Consider the following 19,990-nt stretch of genomic DNA (forward strand, 5'->3'; position numbering starts at 1 on the left):
GGTGCGGTCTTTAATGGTGTCAAGCCGGGTTTCAGTGTCTTGTAGGGTCATGGAACCCTGAAAACTATATGTGTGCAGTCTTATGGTTACTGGGATTAAATGGTCTTACGAAAACTCGCTTGGATTATGTTGTTACGAAAGCTTGTATAATAGTGAGTGTAGAAAAAGCAGTTACTTTGAACATTACTTTTGGATAACGGCGTAAGCTAAGCTTTCTAAAAATGCATGGAAAATCATTTAAAAATGAATTTTACGATACAGTATGATGTTTATTCGAGTACATTTGCTTGCATAAGAAAATTCTAGAGCTTGTGTGATAGGTGTGGTCACTTGTATAACCAAAGGACCTCAAACTGTGAAAACAGGTCACGCGTACCATAGCTCTGTTCCCGCCAAATATTTCCTCTCGCTTCATCGGCAAAAAAAAGTATGATACGTGACTTATGCTACCATGCCTTGCAATGGTTTATTGTATTTTGTAGTCACTAGTATTTAAGGGTGTGGTCGCAATGGCATCTTTGTCTACCACGTGGCAATTTCGCGCCAAGTTTTCACGCTTTGCTACGTCACGTAACTGGTCACGTGGCAAAGCTAATTGTCTCAGTTCCAGAAATGGAGCATTCCAAAATAATAAAAATATAGGGGATGTCTTGACACCCGAATCTGTATATTCTAACATTTTAACCCCCTTAGTCCTAAATTGTGACTAATTCAAGCATTTGAATCTTATATTTTGACCACTTCAACTAGCTAAGTCTTAGAATTCTAAGGATTTTAAACCTTCTATAAAGTCGTAGAATCATCAAACCCCCCTCCTCTAATTCTATTTTTTGGAAAGGCCCAATATACTCGTAACAGCCTCGTCGAGGAACGGGGGACTTTTCCAGCCTCCGGTTGCTAATATTTGCCGATAACTGGACTAAAATCCCCGCTGTGTGTCTACAGAGGAAGGAATCGAGAGCGTTACAGGAATCCTTGCGCTTCTAAAGGAAGCTATCTAGTGGAAGCGATAGCGAACCGGATATTGGGCGGAGTGGGTGGAGAGTGGCACCGCACGGGACTGGTTGGCACACCGTACGGGCGCGAACGATGGGGGCGCCGCCAAGACGACTCCTCCTCACCGCTGTGCTGTGTCTCACGGTCATTACCACCGCTCACGGTCAAGGTAAGATGATCTATAACCTCCCAGCGGTGTCCCAGACAAATTTGAGCTTTTGAGAAGCTAAGAGAGAGGAGTAATGGCCTTTGTTTTGGTTGGAACGGCATGGCTTCACTACCATGCGCCATTTTGTACATGCATGGTGGAATTCACGACCGCAAGGCACATGACCAAGATATCATTTTTCTTCGGGCGCCAAATTATTATGATAACTCTAAATCCCCTTCTATACCCTTCTTTATGTTATTAAGGATATTTTTGACAAATTCTGACGCAACGTCTGGAAATATTTCAAGAGTTGAGCCCGTAGTTTAAGGTTTTATCGTCTGCTAGTTGCGTCGTCTGAAATCGTGAGGAAAGGGGGTGGGGGGTGAACCTTTTTTTTGTAAAACCACAAAAATCTGCTACACTTAACTCTTAGAATGCCAGGAAGAACTCATAACTACTGATAAATATCTAGTAGACTGAAAGGTCTTGAGTTTGGGGAATATTATCTGCAAAATTACATTGAAATGATAGGCTAAAGCCTTTCGCTTTTCTAAATTATCTTTAAAATTATAGAATCCCGTCGTCGCCAAGTTGGCCCGACTTGTTGGCCCCAAACAGATTAGATAAATTTGCTTGGATTATCCATAAGTCTTTCTGAATTCTTAGGGATTTAAGCTTTAAATATGTGCCACGTAACATACTTTACCTTGTTTGTTACGCCTATAATTTGTTAGTAAACATTGCCCCCCTCCCCATATGTTGTAGAAATGGGAGGGGGGCATTTTAGTTTTAGAAAACATATCTAAAAAAAATCCTAAAATCAAACAACACTCATACACATCCGCCTTTTCTAAACCAGCACCGCTAAGTGTCAATATTGTATCGTTCCTTCACCCTCTACATATTTCGGTAAATGTTTTGATAACAAGCAAGTGTCAATATTGAAATTACCTGATAAAGAAATAAGATAAGGAATAGAGAAAGTGGTTTAAGATTAGCACCCCGTTATAGCTGTGTAATCTGAATTATATGCTAATCAGCCGTAATCTTTGTTTTTTTTTTCCTCAAACACCACAAGCCGTTCTGCGGTTTTCTGTGATTATTTTGTTGTGTTTGTGTTTGAGTTAATAGCTAAACCCTGGTGTAGTATTACTGGCACTTCCTGAATTGTTGTTTGACAGGCAAACCTCCTTCATTTGTATTTTGGCTGCAACCTACTAGGTTAAGCAGCCACACCTTTGCATCAATCAATCAAATGTCGGCATGATTTCAACCCCTGGATTACGTAAAAACCTGGTCGTGTAGCCGGGTTTTTGTTCGCATTGCAGAACTGTTCGGATTATATATGGTACTTTTCACCGACAAGTGTTTAACAAGCAAACAATTTAGCAGAGAGTGGTTTGAATTATGCTATGCTTGAAGAATCAAGGATAAATTCTTGTACAGTACAGTCTTGCTTGAGCGTTCGTGTTTAGATTAGAATTTCTGAGAAAATGTTGTGCACAATTTGCAAACTGTATGCCTTTGCTGCTCACCCACCATTATTGTAAATTTGGATTTGTAAACGTTGACTGGGTTTTTATCAGTATATGTGATTGCTTTTTCTTGTCTTGTGAATTGATAGCTATTCCTACCATAGTGTTCCAGGATTCAATGTTTATCTATCCGTATGTTATGAACAGTGACACCATCGCTACTCAATTTTTAATGATCAGAGCTTGAGCGTCGTTGTACGTGTGGTTTTCGACGTAAAGCGATTGCCCGTTTTTTTGGCTTCCAGCCAAGTCACAAGACACACGAATGGGATATACGTTTCTTTTTATGTCTGGTATAACCTTATCCATACTACAGCCACAGGCTTATTAGTAACGTGAGAGATGCTCATGTGACTCACACACACTGCTTGCTCAAGCCCCAAGGACGAACAGGGCAAGAGACATAAAGTTAAACCTTTAGTACCGCAATTTTGCAAATTTCTACAACTTAAGGCTTGCAAGCTAAGTTTACTATAATAAAAGGTTGTTGTTTTTGTACCAATGCCAAGAAAAAGGTGCTATCTTAGAAGACCATATGGCCAAGTATGGAAAGAAAGTCATTGTTGGAAGAAGACAAGAAATATAGATCTAAATTCTAATCTAGTCCCATGATCTTGCATATTTTTGCGATACTACAACCTACAACTACAGTTTATTGCTTGCAAGCTAGGTCCTCGGTAATAAAAGATTGTTGTTTTTGTACCAATGCCAAGAAAAAACCACTAGCAATTTTAGGAGACCATATGACCAAGTATGAAAAGAAAATCTTTGTTAGAAGAAAGAATTAAGTGGGAGGGGGGTTGAATAATAGTGATGGATTATCTGAAGACTTATCAAGACCAATTATCGTCAAAATCTGTCCCCAGAGGCACAGGACTAATTCTTCGGCTACTTTTGAAGTGAGTTAAAATGAAACTAGGTCATCTGACTGCCTTGTGTAAGGGTAATGTTACCTAATGGTTTTGAGAATGTTTTGATTTTGAACCGTAAACAAACAAGGGTTACTCAGAACCCAGTTGTATAAAAAGATAGAGAAATCACAGTTCGAAATCTAAAGGAATCCCAAGCAATATTAGGGCCTGAAAATCGGATTTTGAAAGACTATTTATTTAGTCATTTCTATACATGATAAGTTCAAACAACACTGTCACAATGTATAGCAATGTCCATCATGCAAAAATATGATGTCGCTGTGATATCGGGGACTGAGAACTTACTGAAAATCGTTGCCAGGATTTTTGTAGGCTCGCGAAACTAAGGGAATCATTGTATGGCACATTTTTGCTCGGTTTGAAAATGCTGAAAGCATGACGTTATTACGCATAAAGATTTCAGCATTTTTTCATTTTCATATTTTGGGCCCTAATAATATAATAGTAATATTGCTTTGGTTGCCTTTAAAACAGATATTTGCACTCTTCAACCATAATCCTTTTTCTAGGCCTACCCAGCAGTCTTAGAAGATGAAACTTTATCCTAATGGTGTAGCGAACAAATCTCTTTATATCTGTTTACAGTAACTTGTGCTTCAAAAATGACTGTCTTTTGATATTGTCTTGTGGTGTTGTTTCAAGGTGTTAATTTTACCTCTTAGCACATCATTGTTATATGTTTATGATGTGATAGATTAACTATACAGAAGAAAAGGAACTTCATTATAAAAGGTATGTTACCAGGTTTACTTCTATTTTTCTTATGCAAGCTACATTGCAGTAATAGTTACGTTACATTTACTTTTTGTAAAGGTCAAGGTTTTAGATTGTAGCCAGACAACAATGAATTCAGTGTCTCAAAACCATTTACCCTGCAAAGTACAAGGCACAGACAGTCTCATCATTGTATGCAACACCCACATACTCTTACATCACAATGTAAATGTTAGGGGACAAATAACTTGTTAGAAAGAAAAGAAAGAGCTGTATTGCCGAGCTCAGCCTCGGTATTTATACTAGACAGTTGATTTTCCAGAGTAGGGGGTTTGACTTGAAATGTGAGCTGGCGAAATTGTATCTGTTTTGTAGACTAGTAATTGGTTAATTGATAAAACATGGAACAAGTCAGCCTTGCAGAAAGTTGCAGTAAAAAAACTCAACTCATATGTAAAACCAACACAGTTTAAGTTATCATTATTATTGTATGTACAAATAACGTTCAACATGGTTAACATTTGTTATAATATTCATATTGTGATAGTTGCAGACCAACACAATTAAAAGCAGGGTTTCTGTTGGAAATCATAAAAGCAAGGTTACTGTCAAATAACAGTTACGTTTTGTAGTTTGACAAGGAGTCAGCCTTGTCAAAACAAGGCAGCAGGCGGCTATTTTCACCGCCTACTTTCAATTTTGTGCCGGCTCCTTTTGTGTAGAATTTTAATAAAAAGCACAACTAAATTTTAGTTACAAAAGTTAAGTTTTAAAATGCACATAAAAGTTACCAAGAATATTCCAAAAACCATATTTAGGGGGTCTCAATTTACAATTTTTTTTAGGGGGAGGCCCCCCAGACCCCTCCTACAGGAGGGGGAGACCGTACCCACCCCCGCGGGCGACTTCTTTGCTGCATAGGGCCACTACAGGGCCCGCCTGTTACTTTTGGATATTAGCCTCCTACTCTAAAATTTTGTGACAAGGCTGCTGAAGGAGTTAAGTCAGTGTAGGTTTCGCACTTGTGCATGGTGTAGCATTTACTATTTAGTACCCCTGGCTTGACTGAGGCTTTACATGGTTAGATGAACGGCAAACCACTCTTATTATGTAACTCAAAATCTTTCTACTGAAACAGAAAGGATAACCTTTCTGATTATCCATATATGTACTGCTAGGCATGGAATGGACCAAACAACCAAACAGCAAACTTAATGTACAAACAGAAGTTACATGATGCAACCATCATTAGCAAAGCCACCTTTATTTACCTTACATAGCATACACAGCATGCTTATAGACAGAATGTGAATGCTGATGCAATCTTTTCCAAAGGGCTTCTACTAGAGTGCAGTGACCTGAAAGAAGGGGATGTGAGAGAGGTCACTGAAGTGTCGCTTTGTTAAAGGTAGTCATTATGGTGTTTTAACGAGGTAAAACCGAGCCACTTATACTATAGTTATACTGTGTCTATAATCGAAATGAAAATTGTAGGTACCGCTTTTCAGGAAAAACATGGTTATGATATCGGTGTTACATGAATATGTTTGTAAAAGATATTGATTGTCAGTTGTTGAATTTTGTACGTGTCTATTTATCAATATCAATCAATATATCCATGTGAATTTGAAGTGTGCCTTTGGAACTGGTTGTAACAGCTTTTCTATGCTTCAGTGACAAAATCGATGCCCATGTACTGATGTAGCAAAACATTAGGAATGGCGAAACAATAGCTTTGTTTTGTATTGTTTGAGATGCTAAATACCTAGACACTAAACAAAGGAATTCTCACTGAGAATTGTCTACTTTTTCAAGGAATAAGAGCTGTTAAAGTTGTCTTGTGCAATGTTTTGCCATTGCACTTGTTCCTGGTATTTTCTCAACTTCAATTTGGGTAAACCACAATCATGGAATACTATTTATCAGACAGCTGTATTATAATGTAAATTGTGTCTAACCATGCTATCATAACAATAATGAAAGTGTTGTCTTTGTGTGTGTGTCTTCCATGCCCTATCATTTCTAAACAAATGGAAATGATGATTGTAATGGTAGTCACAATGCTTGAATAACTGTCACAAAGGAGCCACTGAGCTACATGTTAATTGTCCTGACAGATACACATAAATTGTCCCTTGGGTGATGAAAACATGATAAAAGATAAGATCTCAATCTGAAAGATGCTAATGAATATGTATTGTTGCTAGTGATAGCATTCCCTCCCCCATTCTCCCCTCCAAACCCTTTTGCTTCTTTTGCTTCTTAATTTAAACCTCTTTGCTCTTACCAAGGACATTGCTTTTACTTTCTTATCTTTCCCTTTTACTTTCTTATCTTTCCCTCCTTTTTACCTCTTACTTTATTACATTCATCCAAGCAAGGGGGTTCTCTTTAGCCGCCTTGATCCAAGTTTTCAAATTTCATGTTCAATATATTTACTACTTAGAATTGTACAAACCACAGTAAAAGCCATAAAACTGAATATTAGAGGTACAGTATTATAAAATATTATAATCTGAAAACTCCATACTATATTAAAGCTACTGTAATTCTTGATTTGTTGATGATAACTGGATTTTAGCTGTTTAATGGTTATATTACATATTTGATTACTAACATTTCAGACAGTGATATTTGTTCCCACCATTAAAATTAAATGCCTTTCCCCCTCCAATCACTAAAGTTACTAACCGCATTATTAAATGGGTTTACAGTATTTGTATTGTTCAAAACACTGAAACTTTAAGACTAAACTGAGCATCTAAGTCACTATCCATTGCCCCTATGAGGTCACTGTTATGGGAGGTACTCAGGTAGCAGCAGACTTCCTTTGATTGTAACAAGTATAAACACTGTTAAAGTCTGCAGGGGTATCCTAATGTATACAAACAGCAAATTGGCTTGTCTCTGTGTATGTTCAGTAGGGTTTGGGATAAAGACATAAACATTGTTTGTTTTTGTTAGACCAGTTGAGGTTTGTCTGGGTGCAACGAAACTACAGCAGAATAGATGCAAAAGAACTTAGAAAGGGGCTGAAATCTTTCGTTTATATTGACAGAGGCCAATGCCTAATTCCTGTGCACATGCACATACAAACATGTACCTACTGCATATGAATTATGATGTCTTCTTTCCCAAAGAGGGTATTCAGATACTGTAATTCACTTTATCTTCACGGTAGCAAAAAATCATTTGCCGGTGGCGGCAAGTGATTTACAGAACGGATGTGTGAAGGAATCATAGATAATAAAAACAGTTTTTTTCACTGTGATGATAAGTTCACGGTACAGAGGTGACCATGAAAACAGTTACATGGAAATAAACAAGAATTACAATATACTATTCATATGTAATTTGAATATTTACGCCCCAAAAATGACTACCACACGGTACCGTACATTTATATCACATTATACAGATGACCGCGTATGTTTACAGTGAAATAAATTAGATTTGCAACATGCTCGTTATTTCATAGACAGGCAGCCGATAACCATATACCACATAATCCCCTTAATTATCCTGGACAAGGATTTATAGTTACTATGGTGACTAATCATACCAAGCTGTCACGGTTGCCATGGATACAGATCTCTGCCTTCTGTTGGAATTTGCTGGGAAGATCTCCTTATTTGGACGCACGAGTCAAAATTGATTGCTGAAAAGCTTGGGTGGTTTGGTTCGCATATGGTGTATGTCGAAACAATCTGTTCGGGTGTTTATTTTTGTTACACTTAAATTCCTGCGCAAAACCATTTTGTTATAAATATTACCGTATAATGATGCATGTATTTTGTGCAGTGTTATACTCATAGTATTAGTAATGTTTAAAGTCCCGCATACAATTTTTTTCCAAATTTTCTTAATTGTATACAAAACGTATCTATGCTTTAAGGTAAGTGGTCATTGAGGTGAAGCATGATGCTTTTTCAAGTAGCTAGTAGGGTGGCTTCGCTATGGCTCGCGTTTTTGGCCTAGGGCACCAGGTCACCCCTACTCTTCTCGATAAGTGTGTTGGGTTCTTTTACATCGATCACGTGCAAATTTTCATTTCATAGCAATGAAGAAAAGGAGCTCATAGCTCTGAAAAGAAGCAGAAGCTGTTAATCTTTTATGTAAAATCCTGGTTGTGTAAAGTCAACATAGAACACCCCTATCCGGTTTCTTAGAAAGCTATCCTTTACTGTATGCAAGGAGGCTATAATCTCCTTGCTGTATGTGATATTGCTTAGCAATTAATTGAATAAGATCTGTTATCTCTTATGTAAAGTCCTGGTTGTGTAAAGTCAATTATCCGGTTTCTTGGAAGACTACCCTTTTACTGTATCTTGCATTGCTGTGCTATTATAATTGAATAAAATCTGTTTAAACCACATTTGTAAATTCATTTGTTGCAATACTAAAATAGCCATTTGATTTTGAACAATATATTTAATACCTCGTAATCTACAAAAAGCAAGAAAGTCAAACTAAGGGCCATCTTCTATCCCAAACTTGTGGAAAGTTTTGGACAGGTCTATTTTTGTATCTATACTGCCGGTATAACCACCATTCGACGTAGCACACCACCTTTTTGTATGTCATTGAGTAGGTTACTTGGCCAGAAACTCTGTCTAGGTATGTGTGTCGCATACCAGCAGATTTGACTCATTTGAGAAATGATAGTTGCCAACTGTATGTGCTTATCACAGGTCTCAACTTATATCTGCTTAGACATAGCAAAGGTATGAGAAATAAAGGTCGTGTTTCCTGTGTTGAGTGTATGGTATTCTGATAGAGTAGAGGAAAAACATGTTATAGAAGGTGTTGAGAGTTGCCCCCCTCCCACACCCAAGGAATGAGTCACTATAATTATAACATGCTGATTGAAAGAGTTTGAGGCTTAGAAGCTGGTCAAGGCTTCTTTGTAAATAAAGCATATTCCTCTTTAACTTTTGTCATGCTAATTTTGTATTGGTTATGGGTTAAGCAGCAGGGAGAAGGTTAATCTCCAAGCAGATGTTGGGTTGAAGTGCTAGGAAGGCTGGTAGTTTGTAAAATGTTACAATTTTTCACACCAACATCTGCTTGGAAAATACATGTAAGCCCCCTTCACTTTGTCTTAGAAGAGTTTTGTACTAGGAAACAAAACATAACAAAACAAAAGAAAAACAAAGTGTGATAGTATAAACTGCTATTGGTCAGCTGACACAAACTTGATGACATAAGATAAAATGTTGCCAATAGCTTATTGATGGTCTAGAGTGATGACCAACTAAAGGGATGTACTCTTATCTTTAAGACGATTTAACAACTTCTTTTCATCTTTCACCAGGACATCTGTGTTCCCTTAGTATTCTTGATACAAAGAAGCCTGAACTTAAGACCTACGCAGGTCAAACGTGGGTGTTAGTCTTGGGCATTTTCTGTAGGGCAAAAACACAATGATTCTTCATTTCACACTCGAGGAATACAGAAGTAAAATGTTTTGTCCCATGTTTTACGAGAGCCACACATCGAATGCGTAAAAAAACCCCATCACGCTTGTTGAAAAGAGTAGGGGTTTTTCCCAGTGTGAGTCGTTCAAATAAATCTATTGAGATATGCAGCTTGTACTCTTCAGTACAAACCTGGTGTGGGTTTACCAGGTATGCAATACAAACAAACATGGAAATGAAATTAAGATGAAAACAGGAAGGGAAGTGTACAATAGACCTGTTATTTATTTATTTTCTATTCAATCTTCAATAGATAAATTTGCTGAAATATCTGGATAGCCCCTTTAACAACAGACTTTGATGATTTTTAGGCTATTTGACCTACAAATGTAACATATTGATGAACTTCTCTGTTTCTTTCCTTATAATATAGTCTTCTCCTGCCCTTGGTGTCTTTTTTCACAAAATTTGCATTGGGAACATTAAGCACTAGATCTCTTGGATAACCAAATTGTCATTCCGTGTGTAACATGTATTGCTTGCACAGACTTATAAGTTATGCGTAAGTCTACATTATTCAATGTAATAATCCAATGTGCAAACATATGTCCAAAGTCAGAGACGTTTTTATGTGAAAACTTCAGGGTTGTATTGTAGCAACCACTAGCAGAGAAAAAGGTTTCTTTCGTAGCCAAATTGTCATTCTGTGTGTAACATGTATTGCTTGCACAGACAGACAAGATTTGCCTAAGTCAACATTATGATTCAATGTAACGATCCAATGTGCAAACACATGTCCGAAGTCACAAACATTTTTATGTGAAAACCTCAGGGTTGTATTGTATTGTAGTCTTACAGCTGTAGACTGTTCTATTGTACAGGGGGAGGTGGATGTTGGTGTACATAACCTATAGTAGACGTTTACACGGGCACTAGTGCAAGCTGGCTTCTTTATTTTGGCTGCCACCTTTGTGCATGGTACTGTTTGATACAAAAACTGAGCAACAGCTGGCCCTTTTTTGCTGTATCCAGCGAAGAACAAAGACACTGCCTTTTTTGCCTACTGATGACTCTCTAAACATTGAGTTGTTTGTAAAGATTCATGCAATATGCTATGGTTGTTAAAATCAAATATTGAGATATTCAAATATCAATGCTGAGATAATAACACTGAGAAGTTTGAATGACTAGAAAGCCGTATGAATTTAATTTGCTGGTTCCTGGACTTAAAAAGAATACTTGATCAGATTATCAACATAAAAAAAATGTGTCTGAGGAAAAAAGTAGTACTTTTGTTCACATTTTCCATGAGTAAATATAGTTAGATTCGAGCTTAAATTCCAGTTTTCTGCTTGCTTTTTTCTTAGATTTTTACTTTTAAGTGTCAGAACCAAGTAAATGAATTGGTATTGCCTAGTCATTATTCTATCTTTTGAGCTATACAGTATGTATATAGACAACCATGACGAAGTGATGACACACTCCAAATTGGCTGAACATTTGAAACACCTGTCCATAGTACTGTCAATTCATATAATTTTGCTGCTGTTTTATTTTATTGTAGGAAAAAAGTTTTTTTCCGTGCTTTAGAGTTTAAAGTCACGGTTGAAGCAATTCTGTATAGTAGTAATACATTAGAAACGCATATTTGTGTAGCCTGTGTTACACCATCTACTGCTGCTAGGGTCTGATTGGGACTCCTAGTGGCCTAACTAGCTAGAAGCTTGATTTTGTCAAGCTATTATTCTCGGCGTCAATAGATTTTCAGATTTTCAGCGCTCATGTTGAAAACTGCAAACGTTCAAAGATTTATGGTATAAAAGGCTTAGGCTGCTGGCATTCATCCATAGCTAATATTAATTTCCGATTTTAGTAAAACTGTAAATGTCGGATATCAAATGTAATGCACAATAGTGAAACTCGTTTTGGCGCCTTTTCCAAAAGTCCATGCAATTTCCAAGTTAGAACATCCAACGGTATAATTGAAATGATCCTGTACCTAGCTCAAATAGCGGATCATTAAAACTAATAAAGGGGTCTTGGCAGAAAAAGCAAAGAAGTCAAGTTCTCGGAAGAGTTCAGGACCTAGCTGAACTAATTCAATTAAATTTGTTTTTCAAAGCCAGGCTAGAAACCCATTCCAAGTAGTGGCGTTAACCGGTTTTCTATAGAAACCGGTTCCCTAAAATATGGATCAAACCAGTCCATTCAGTCAGATATCTAAATGAGGTGTGGGCCATTGTTACAGGATTATAGTGATTTTCTTGTTGTTATAGTACTGTATGGAAGGTACATTTTAACTGGAGAGCCAAAGATAAAGATTGACGAAGCCACAGCGAGAATTTGACTGTTGCGAGAATTTGACTGTTGCGAGAATTTGACTGTTGCGAGAATTTGACTGTTGCAACGCAATATCTAATGTAGGGGCATGCATTGTATTGTAAACAATGGGCCCTGCAGAGAAGACACAAATTGAAATCATAAAACAAAATGCAAAGCTATAAAATACCATACCCAAGAAGGTTGTGTTTTCAATAATCAATTTGCTCATGGTTTAACCTTCTCTCTGTTGAAGTAGCCGTTTGCCCCAAATTTGTATTGGTCACGGGTTAGGCAGCAGGGAGATTGTAAATTTATAGGTGACTTTGACGCCAAGGTAATGGTAATGATTTTTGTCCCAGGATAAGCTAAGATCAATGTGATTGTCAATAATTTCCTTCAGGAAGAACGCCCCTTTGATATCCATGGTTTCAGAACAAATGATTTTGAGAATTTGGTTGTCACGAACGGAAGAATAATCATTCTCTCTTTTGTAATTTGTGCGTCTTTTGCAGTCAGTGCTTCTAGATTGATGTCTGGCTTAATGCGCCAAAAGTAGTGATTAACGTTAAATCATTTGCACGAGATAACAAGAATAAACTGTATTTTACTGTAGTACAGATTATGAAAATTTGTAACCTTGCTGTAATTTGTATATATAGATTGAATACAAATTGATAATTCTTGCAGTGTGCTAAAAGTAGTGATTAATGTTAAATAATTTGCACGAGACAACAAGAATAAACTGTATTCTACTGTAGTACAGATTATACAATTTTGCAACCTTGCTGTCATTTGTAGATATAGATTGAAGACAAATTGATAATTCTTGCAAGGTAGATTTTTAGATACTCTATATGCACATGGAGCTTGCTCTGCCGATAAGACTTGGTTGTTACGTATCTATCACCAAAGGTGCTTTCGGCGGGCGTGATATAATTCCAATGGTTGCCCCTGAGTTATCGCTTCTCCGAAATTATTCAGGTGGGAAGGCTTCTGTAAATGAAGCCACAGATTCCAATATTGCCTCTAGACTTGGGAAGTGTGACTGGAATATAAAGAAGGTAGCTCTTGTCATCCAGGTCACAGGATGGTAAAATGCCTCGAGCTTCCAGCCAGAAAATTTAATCAGGATATCGTCTCTTGCAGCAAGGTCTTTGATACGGTTGCTTGTATGGATTTTAATGGATAGCCGCTCTTGTTCGACGAAATTGCTGTCAGAAAGGCAGGAAATATGGTATAAAACTGATATTGTAGTTGACAGGTATATGTACAAAAGGGAAATATTACAATTTCATATTGTTTATAAAGCTATTAATGTATAGCCTCTTTTGTTTGGCGGAATTGCTGCCATAAAGGCAGGAAATCTGGTATAAAGCTGATATTTTTATTGACAGGTTTATGAACAAAAGGGGATCATTAAAATTTATATGGATGTCTTTGTGCTACCTTGATAATTTCAAATATGTGAAGTGATAAATGTAAACTGATTCTGACTGTCTTAATGTATTGGATGCAACATAAATTTGATTATGAATAGCTACAGCAAAGCATATCAATGATTTTTCCCACTAATGGTAATTTATTGGGATGTTTTAGACTCTGAATATTAATGTTTATGGGCAGAACCATAATACTTTCATCATCTTTTATGCTTTTAGGGAATCAGAAAGTATGCTTTGTTGAGTGTTAAGATTTTATGAAGTGTAGCTTGTAAAAATATATTGTTATTCGTTAAAGGTAACTTAACTTTAAAACGGTCACTAGTCAACCGCTAAAATTTCATCATCGCAAATATTTGATTAAGAACATTTTAGACAGTGATGTTTGTTCCCACCATTAAAATTAAATGCTGTGCTACCTGCTTTCCCCCAACCCGCTAAAATTACCAACCCCAATATTGAATTGATTTGCAGTATCATACATGTAGATCACAACATATTATTTGAAATAAAAAGATTGTTATGAAAGTTTGCTTTTCTCTGACCTTTAGAATTTTCTCTTGGATTGACCGCTAAGTTGACACCATAATCTTTTATCCCATTGTGAAAAGCTAATAAAAGTGGTAACTATGTGACCCCTGCATAGCACGCATGTTTCATCCTGACCTGACTTTTATCTTGTCTTCTACGTGACGAGCATGTGTTCATCAACCCATGTGACATTGACTTTCCCCGGGATTTCATCAGAACCAGGGCTCGAAATTAATTTTTTTGGGAATACTGTAATTCACTGTCTTTACGGTAGCAAAATTTCACAGCGTAAGGAAAATGGACATTTTCACTGAACTTTAACTTCACGGCAAGTGATTTACAGAATGGATGTGTGAATGAATCATGAATAAAAACAACAGTTTTTTTTCACGGTGATGATAAGTTCACAGTACAGAGGTGACTGTGAAAACAGTGAACATAAAGTTACAGTGAAAGAAACAAGAATTACAGTCGGTGCCCTTAACCTAAAAATGTTAGGGCCCAGAAAATTTTTGGGTGCACATATTAAAGGTACAAAATTTAGAATGTCAACAAAACCAATTACATGTTTACCTTACTGCTTTACAGGATGAATATGAATATGAAATTATATAGCTTCGTTCAAAATCAAACAAGTGATATGGCAAAGGTTTTGATATTATTTCTCACATGTAAATGCCAAGAATATGCTGTATACCAATGTACCTTAAAGTTTACATATGTTACACAATACAAATATCTAGGTGCACCCACGGTCAAATTAAAAATGAGGTGCACAGCTCCAATTTTGGGTGCACAAAAGTGCATATGCATCCAGTATTTCGAGCCCTGAGAATAGATCCATGACCTTTCTATCCTATTCCAGTCTTGTCTGGCTTCCAACTTACACAGAATTGCAACTTGATGTTTCATTATTAGCCCTATCCTTGCCCTGGGATATAATTGCATATTCGTCATCTAAACAATGTCAGTGGTGGAAGAAACTTTGGTTAAACTTAAAGCTAATGTAATAGTAGACTTGTGCATCGGAAGGTTTTAGACATTCTGGGTCAAAGAGTAACACTAATTACGTCTTTCTCATTTTAAATCTACCTTCTATTTTAGGTTAGGGTAAGGGCTGGGACTTGAACTCATAACCTTTTGTTCAGCAAGGGTATTACTTTCCCAAACTAGTGTCAGGTACAAGGTACTAGAGCTGGCTCCAGGACTTCAAGACCACTATAGAGATGTGCTTGTTGGGACCGAAAAAACATTTCACCCCATCTGTACAAAAGATCTGAACTTCGTGACAAGAAACTGATGAAGATGTATTTTTGTAAGCTGACAATGAAGTTACAATGACAGGTAGAACACCAAAAATCTAACACATTGGCTTACAAACAATGAGTGGGATGGAAGAAGATTTGAAGGAAACCCAAGCAATATTAGGGCTCGAAATTCGAATTTTGAAAGTCAATTTATTTAGTCATTTCTATACAATCATGATTAGTTCAAACAAGACTGTATCACTATGTATAGCGACTTCCATGATACAAAAATATGACGTCAGTGTGATGGGAAAACTCACTTAAAATCGTCGCAGGGGTTTTTGTAGGCTCGCAAAACTAAGGGGATCATTGTACGGATCGTTTTTGCGTGGTTTTAAAGTGCTCAAAGTGTGAAGTTATAACGCAAATGTGCTAAACAGTGTTAGTAAATGTCACTACTATAAAGATTTCAGCATTCTTTTTTTCTTCTTTATTTTTTGAGCCCTAATATTGCTTTGGTTGCCTTTAAAAAGCTGGAGACATCCGTGCAAGGCACTTATAAAGACCTAGGCTGGGAAACCGATACACTTGAGATTTCTTGCAAACTGTCTTACAACATTCAAGACACAATACAGGCTGACTGGGTCAGATCGTGTGACCCCAGTCAGCTCAAACTCTGTCCCAAGGACTTTTTATCTGATGCAGACATATCCATGGGGACAAACCATTACATTTTCAGGTGAAGGAAAACTTCAACAATAGACTGAGAGATTTCTATTTTGAAAAAGGCTAAATTTACATATCCAACACTGAAATAATTTGGACTTATCCAAATTTTCGGCTAACACAAACTTTCATGCTACGGCCACACCAATTTAATTTCTTGGTTAACGGATTTTTATTTTTAATTTTAGCAAAAAAAAAAATCTTGAAAACAGAAGGCTGGGGTGAAAACTTGCACCTGACCCAGTTCACTCCCTGATACTGTGTGCATGAAAGAAAAACATTCCTCTGAGATTCTGTTTTCATGTTTTTTTTCCAATCTAGCATTTAAAATTTTTTTTTAGAAATTCCGTTTATAACCAAGAAAATAAATTGGTGTGGCCTAAGCTTTCCATTTTGTTTGTTTGTTTTGCATAACCAGTAAAACATCAATTTTGTACAGTAGCTACAAGCTAGGAAAGACCAGACTGTAAGGTTTGATCCACTCACACCAGGAAGGACCCCTACTCTTTTGGATAAGTGTGGTGGGTTCTTTGATGTACTTGAGGTGTGGCTCTACTCAAACACGAGACATGGGGGGTCCTGATTACGATTTACGCTAAATTCAGGAAGGCTCACAACGTTTTACGCCAAATTCAGGAAAATTGATGATTTTAAATTACATAAATACCAGATCAAAATCAATCTAGAATATGAAGACCAGATGCATCTAGGCAATGGCAGGAAATTTTGTATGGGGAGCTGGGGTATTTCTGACCGAATTTTCACCATGTCCAGCACTGAAAACCTGGCAATTGATCCTATTCTGCTTGTAACAGTATCCGAGACACTTGTGAGATTTGATCTACTGTCCACTAATGTAAACCATTTGTCCATGCACATGTAACCTGTTTATGTTATGTATCTATTTACGTTATCTTTCTTTATCACAGTCAAGTTCAAGTTTGTTGGATGGTCTTATCAAAGGCAAAACAAAGTGGTTGTATCAAATCCATAGTGTTTTATGTAGGGTGAAAACCTTGACCTGTATGTACATTTATTCTTGACAGGGTTGTTTTCAGCTTTAAATTTTTTCAGTCCCACTCGTTGTTTGGAGCTTATGTTGTTGATTTTCGTTGTTAAATCTGACATTTTAACTTAAGGTTTTCTTCTTATCGATATCAGGTCAAGAAATGACTGATAAAGTTGAGATTTTTTGAACGGACAGGGTGAAATTTTTGTCTGTCCCAAGAAGTAGATTTCTTTGCCAGCAAAGCCCTAATGCTTGAGCCAAGATCTGGTTTTCCCATCTGGATGTCTAGTTTTCTAGTGCAAGTATTGAAACACAGTTGTTTGGGTACTGGGAGCCCTCATACAGAGCATGAATGATTGATTTGTGTGTGTTAAGATAGGGGATCCGGAGGGTTAGGAAGATACTGAAAATCATAAAAAATTTGCTGGGACTTAACCTTCTCCCTGCTGCCTAATGCTGTAACCATTGCAAATTTTATTTAGCTAGAAGAAGGTTAATAATTTCAGGGTAGTGGGGAAAAGGAGGAATTTGTATTGTTTTAACCTTTAGCACACTGAAGGTGCCGTTTGGCACCCAATTCTCTATTGGTTACAGAGTTAGGCAGCAGGGAGAAGGTTAAGTTTATGGTTGTTGAAACAGTACAGTAGCATAGTAACATGCAAATTTTCTTCAGCATGGAAAATGTTCATTTCATGGTAAAAAGAGATCACCACGAATATTGCTAACGTTAAATCACAGCAAATATTTCACGTTTTACAGTAGTTCAAGGAAATCTCTCACCCCATAAAATGAATAATTTCTATTACATACACTTCGCCACATATCCAGGGTCAGACATTATGTGCACTACGCACATATCAGTGGTCCAAAAAGATACGGCCGCGTGGCGCGTTGGATACACCCGATCCCTCGATCTCGGAAGTTAAGCAACGCGCGGTCCGGACAGTGCTTGGATGGGGGACCAACCAAGGACGTCCGGATTGCTGTAGCCTCACGAAGCTTTCCACGAAATCGTCTTCCGGGAGGGACGTAAAACGGGGGTCCCGTGCTCGAGGAGGTGCCTCGAACACGTTAAACAGCCTCATTACCCTACACATTGGGTACCTGCCTGTGGCACTGGCTGCAAATACACCTGATATATATATATAAAATCATATCCATAGCTACTAGCTGTGAGATTGCATCACCCAATACATGTATGTCAATTTTCTACCACACAAGCAATCTTGAGTAGTGCTCCATAGGTACCTCCATGTTACAATTTGTCACTGATGCACTTATATTAGTCTGTATAACGCAAACTCCAGCTGTCTGGGATTTTGCGGTTACAGGGCGGCAAGCCGTTACAGGAGCTTGATTGAGTTCAGGCTACACTTATATATAGAGATATCAAGGCCCCACCAATTTAATTTGTTGGTTCTCGGTTTGTTAAAGATAATGCTGTAATGTTGAACTATGATAGCCACACCAGAAAATTGAAGAAAAAAAAGAGTTGGGAAAGTGCGTACCTTGGCACATTCAGTTGAAGAGTCAGAATATAGTCATATGCTTGTATCTGTATCTATATATAGCCAGTTTAACTGCCCTTCAGTTTTGCAGACAAGCGGGTAGTTGTAGCTTGTCATATTACACTGTCATATGACCTGTCACACCTAACCTTTGCACATCTAGCTGCAAAATTCTCAACCTTTTTTTCATCTGAACTTCTTGCAGAATATTTTGATTAAGATATATAAGAACCAAGGCAAGATTGGTATGGAATGATTAAAACATTTTGCTACTGTATTTTGTACCAAGGCTACAGCCAGTTATATTCATCAGTATGCAAGTGCAGCTAAGGCTATTCCATACTTGAAAAATGGGCTGTGTCCAAACTCTTGGGAAAAGGTCTTTGGGTTTTCAGCTTGTCAGAAAATGATTTATGAGATCAGACCACATGAAATATGCTATCAGTAGAGTAGGGGTAATGTTCGGGGGAGTGCACTGCCTATCCTACTGATGTCCTTCAGATTTCAGGGTTAGAACTACTGTAAATGCAGAAATGTACGCGGTGGTTTTATGTTTGCGGTGAACTCTTTACCGTGAACTTAAAACCAATGCGAAAAGCTGTTCCATTTTGTGACTGTATGGCTACTATTGTTTCAAATGCGAACTCAAAACTACCGCGAACACTCTGTTTTTTCCTTCGGGAAATTTAAATCCCGGCGAACTTCAATACATTATAAGAAGAGAAATAGAATTTCATGGCATAATACTTTTGAGCACTGAAAATGAAATTGTACTTGATGATAAAATAGTTTTCACAAGGCTGAAGTTATACTATGGCCCGAACATTGCAGCTTGGCTATTTGCAAATTGCAAATAATATTTCTATCAGCACGATCCATACTATTTACTATCAAAGGGCATATGCTCGTCTTAGAGGTTATTTCTTGAATTCTCATAAAACGCAATGATCCATAAAATGGGAAAAAGAGGAGCAGGCTTGAGATCCATTTTCTGCAGCACGATGATAAATTCCGCGGGAATATATACCGCAGACGGCACGTTTTACCGTGGTTGTTAAATTCCACGAGGTTGCAATAAAAATGGAGGACTCCAAGGTCACTATTGATCTCGTCGCAGTTTTATGTATCTGTGTGCTGTTTCAGACATATCTTATCAGGAACGGAATAAAGTACAACATGTGATTCTTGATTCCATCTGTGTATATGTTATTACACTGTTGTAGCTGACAGAAATATATGATATTGTGAGCTGTTATGCGTCGGTCTTCCCAAGAGTATATACGTATAAAGTTTGAGATACGGCGTTTGACTAGACCTATTAATTTTCCGTACAATCAAGGACATTAATATGAATTATGATATCCTTGGTACAATCGATGAATATATAAATTATAATGATACTGGAAACTTAGTTGCTTTTCTGATTGATATTTGTTCTATTCTTTTTATCTTGTGATTTTTTT

General features: G+C 37.3%; 1 protein-coding gene across 1 annotated transcript in view; it reads left to right on the forward strand.

Moving 5' to 3' along the window:
* The first annotated feature begins 847 nt into the window (after nucleotides 1–847).
* The window catches only part of LOC136421283 (low-density lipoprotein receptor-related protein 1-like), a 128,650-nt gene continuing 109,507 nt past the window's right edge, over nucleotides 848–19,990 (forward strand). The window contains exon 1 of the mRNA XM_066408513.1: nucleotides 848–1,165. Coding sequence (XP_066264610.1) covers nucleotides 1,090–1,165 — 76 coding nt within the window. The 5' untranslated portion in view covers nucleotides 848–1,089. The remainder of the gene's footprint in view (nucleotides 1,166–19,990) is intronic.

This window comes from Branchiostoma lanceolatum, chromosome 15, assembly GCF_035083965.1.
Source record: "Branchiostoma lanceolatum isolate klBraLanc5 chromosome 15, klBraLanc5.hap2, whole genome shotgun sequence".
Taxonomy (NCBI): domain Eukaryota; kingdom Metazoa; phylum Chordata; class Leptocardii; order Amphioxiformes; family Branchiostomatidae; genus Branchiostoma; species Branchiostoma lanceolatum.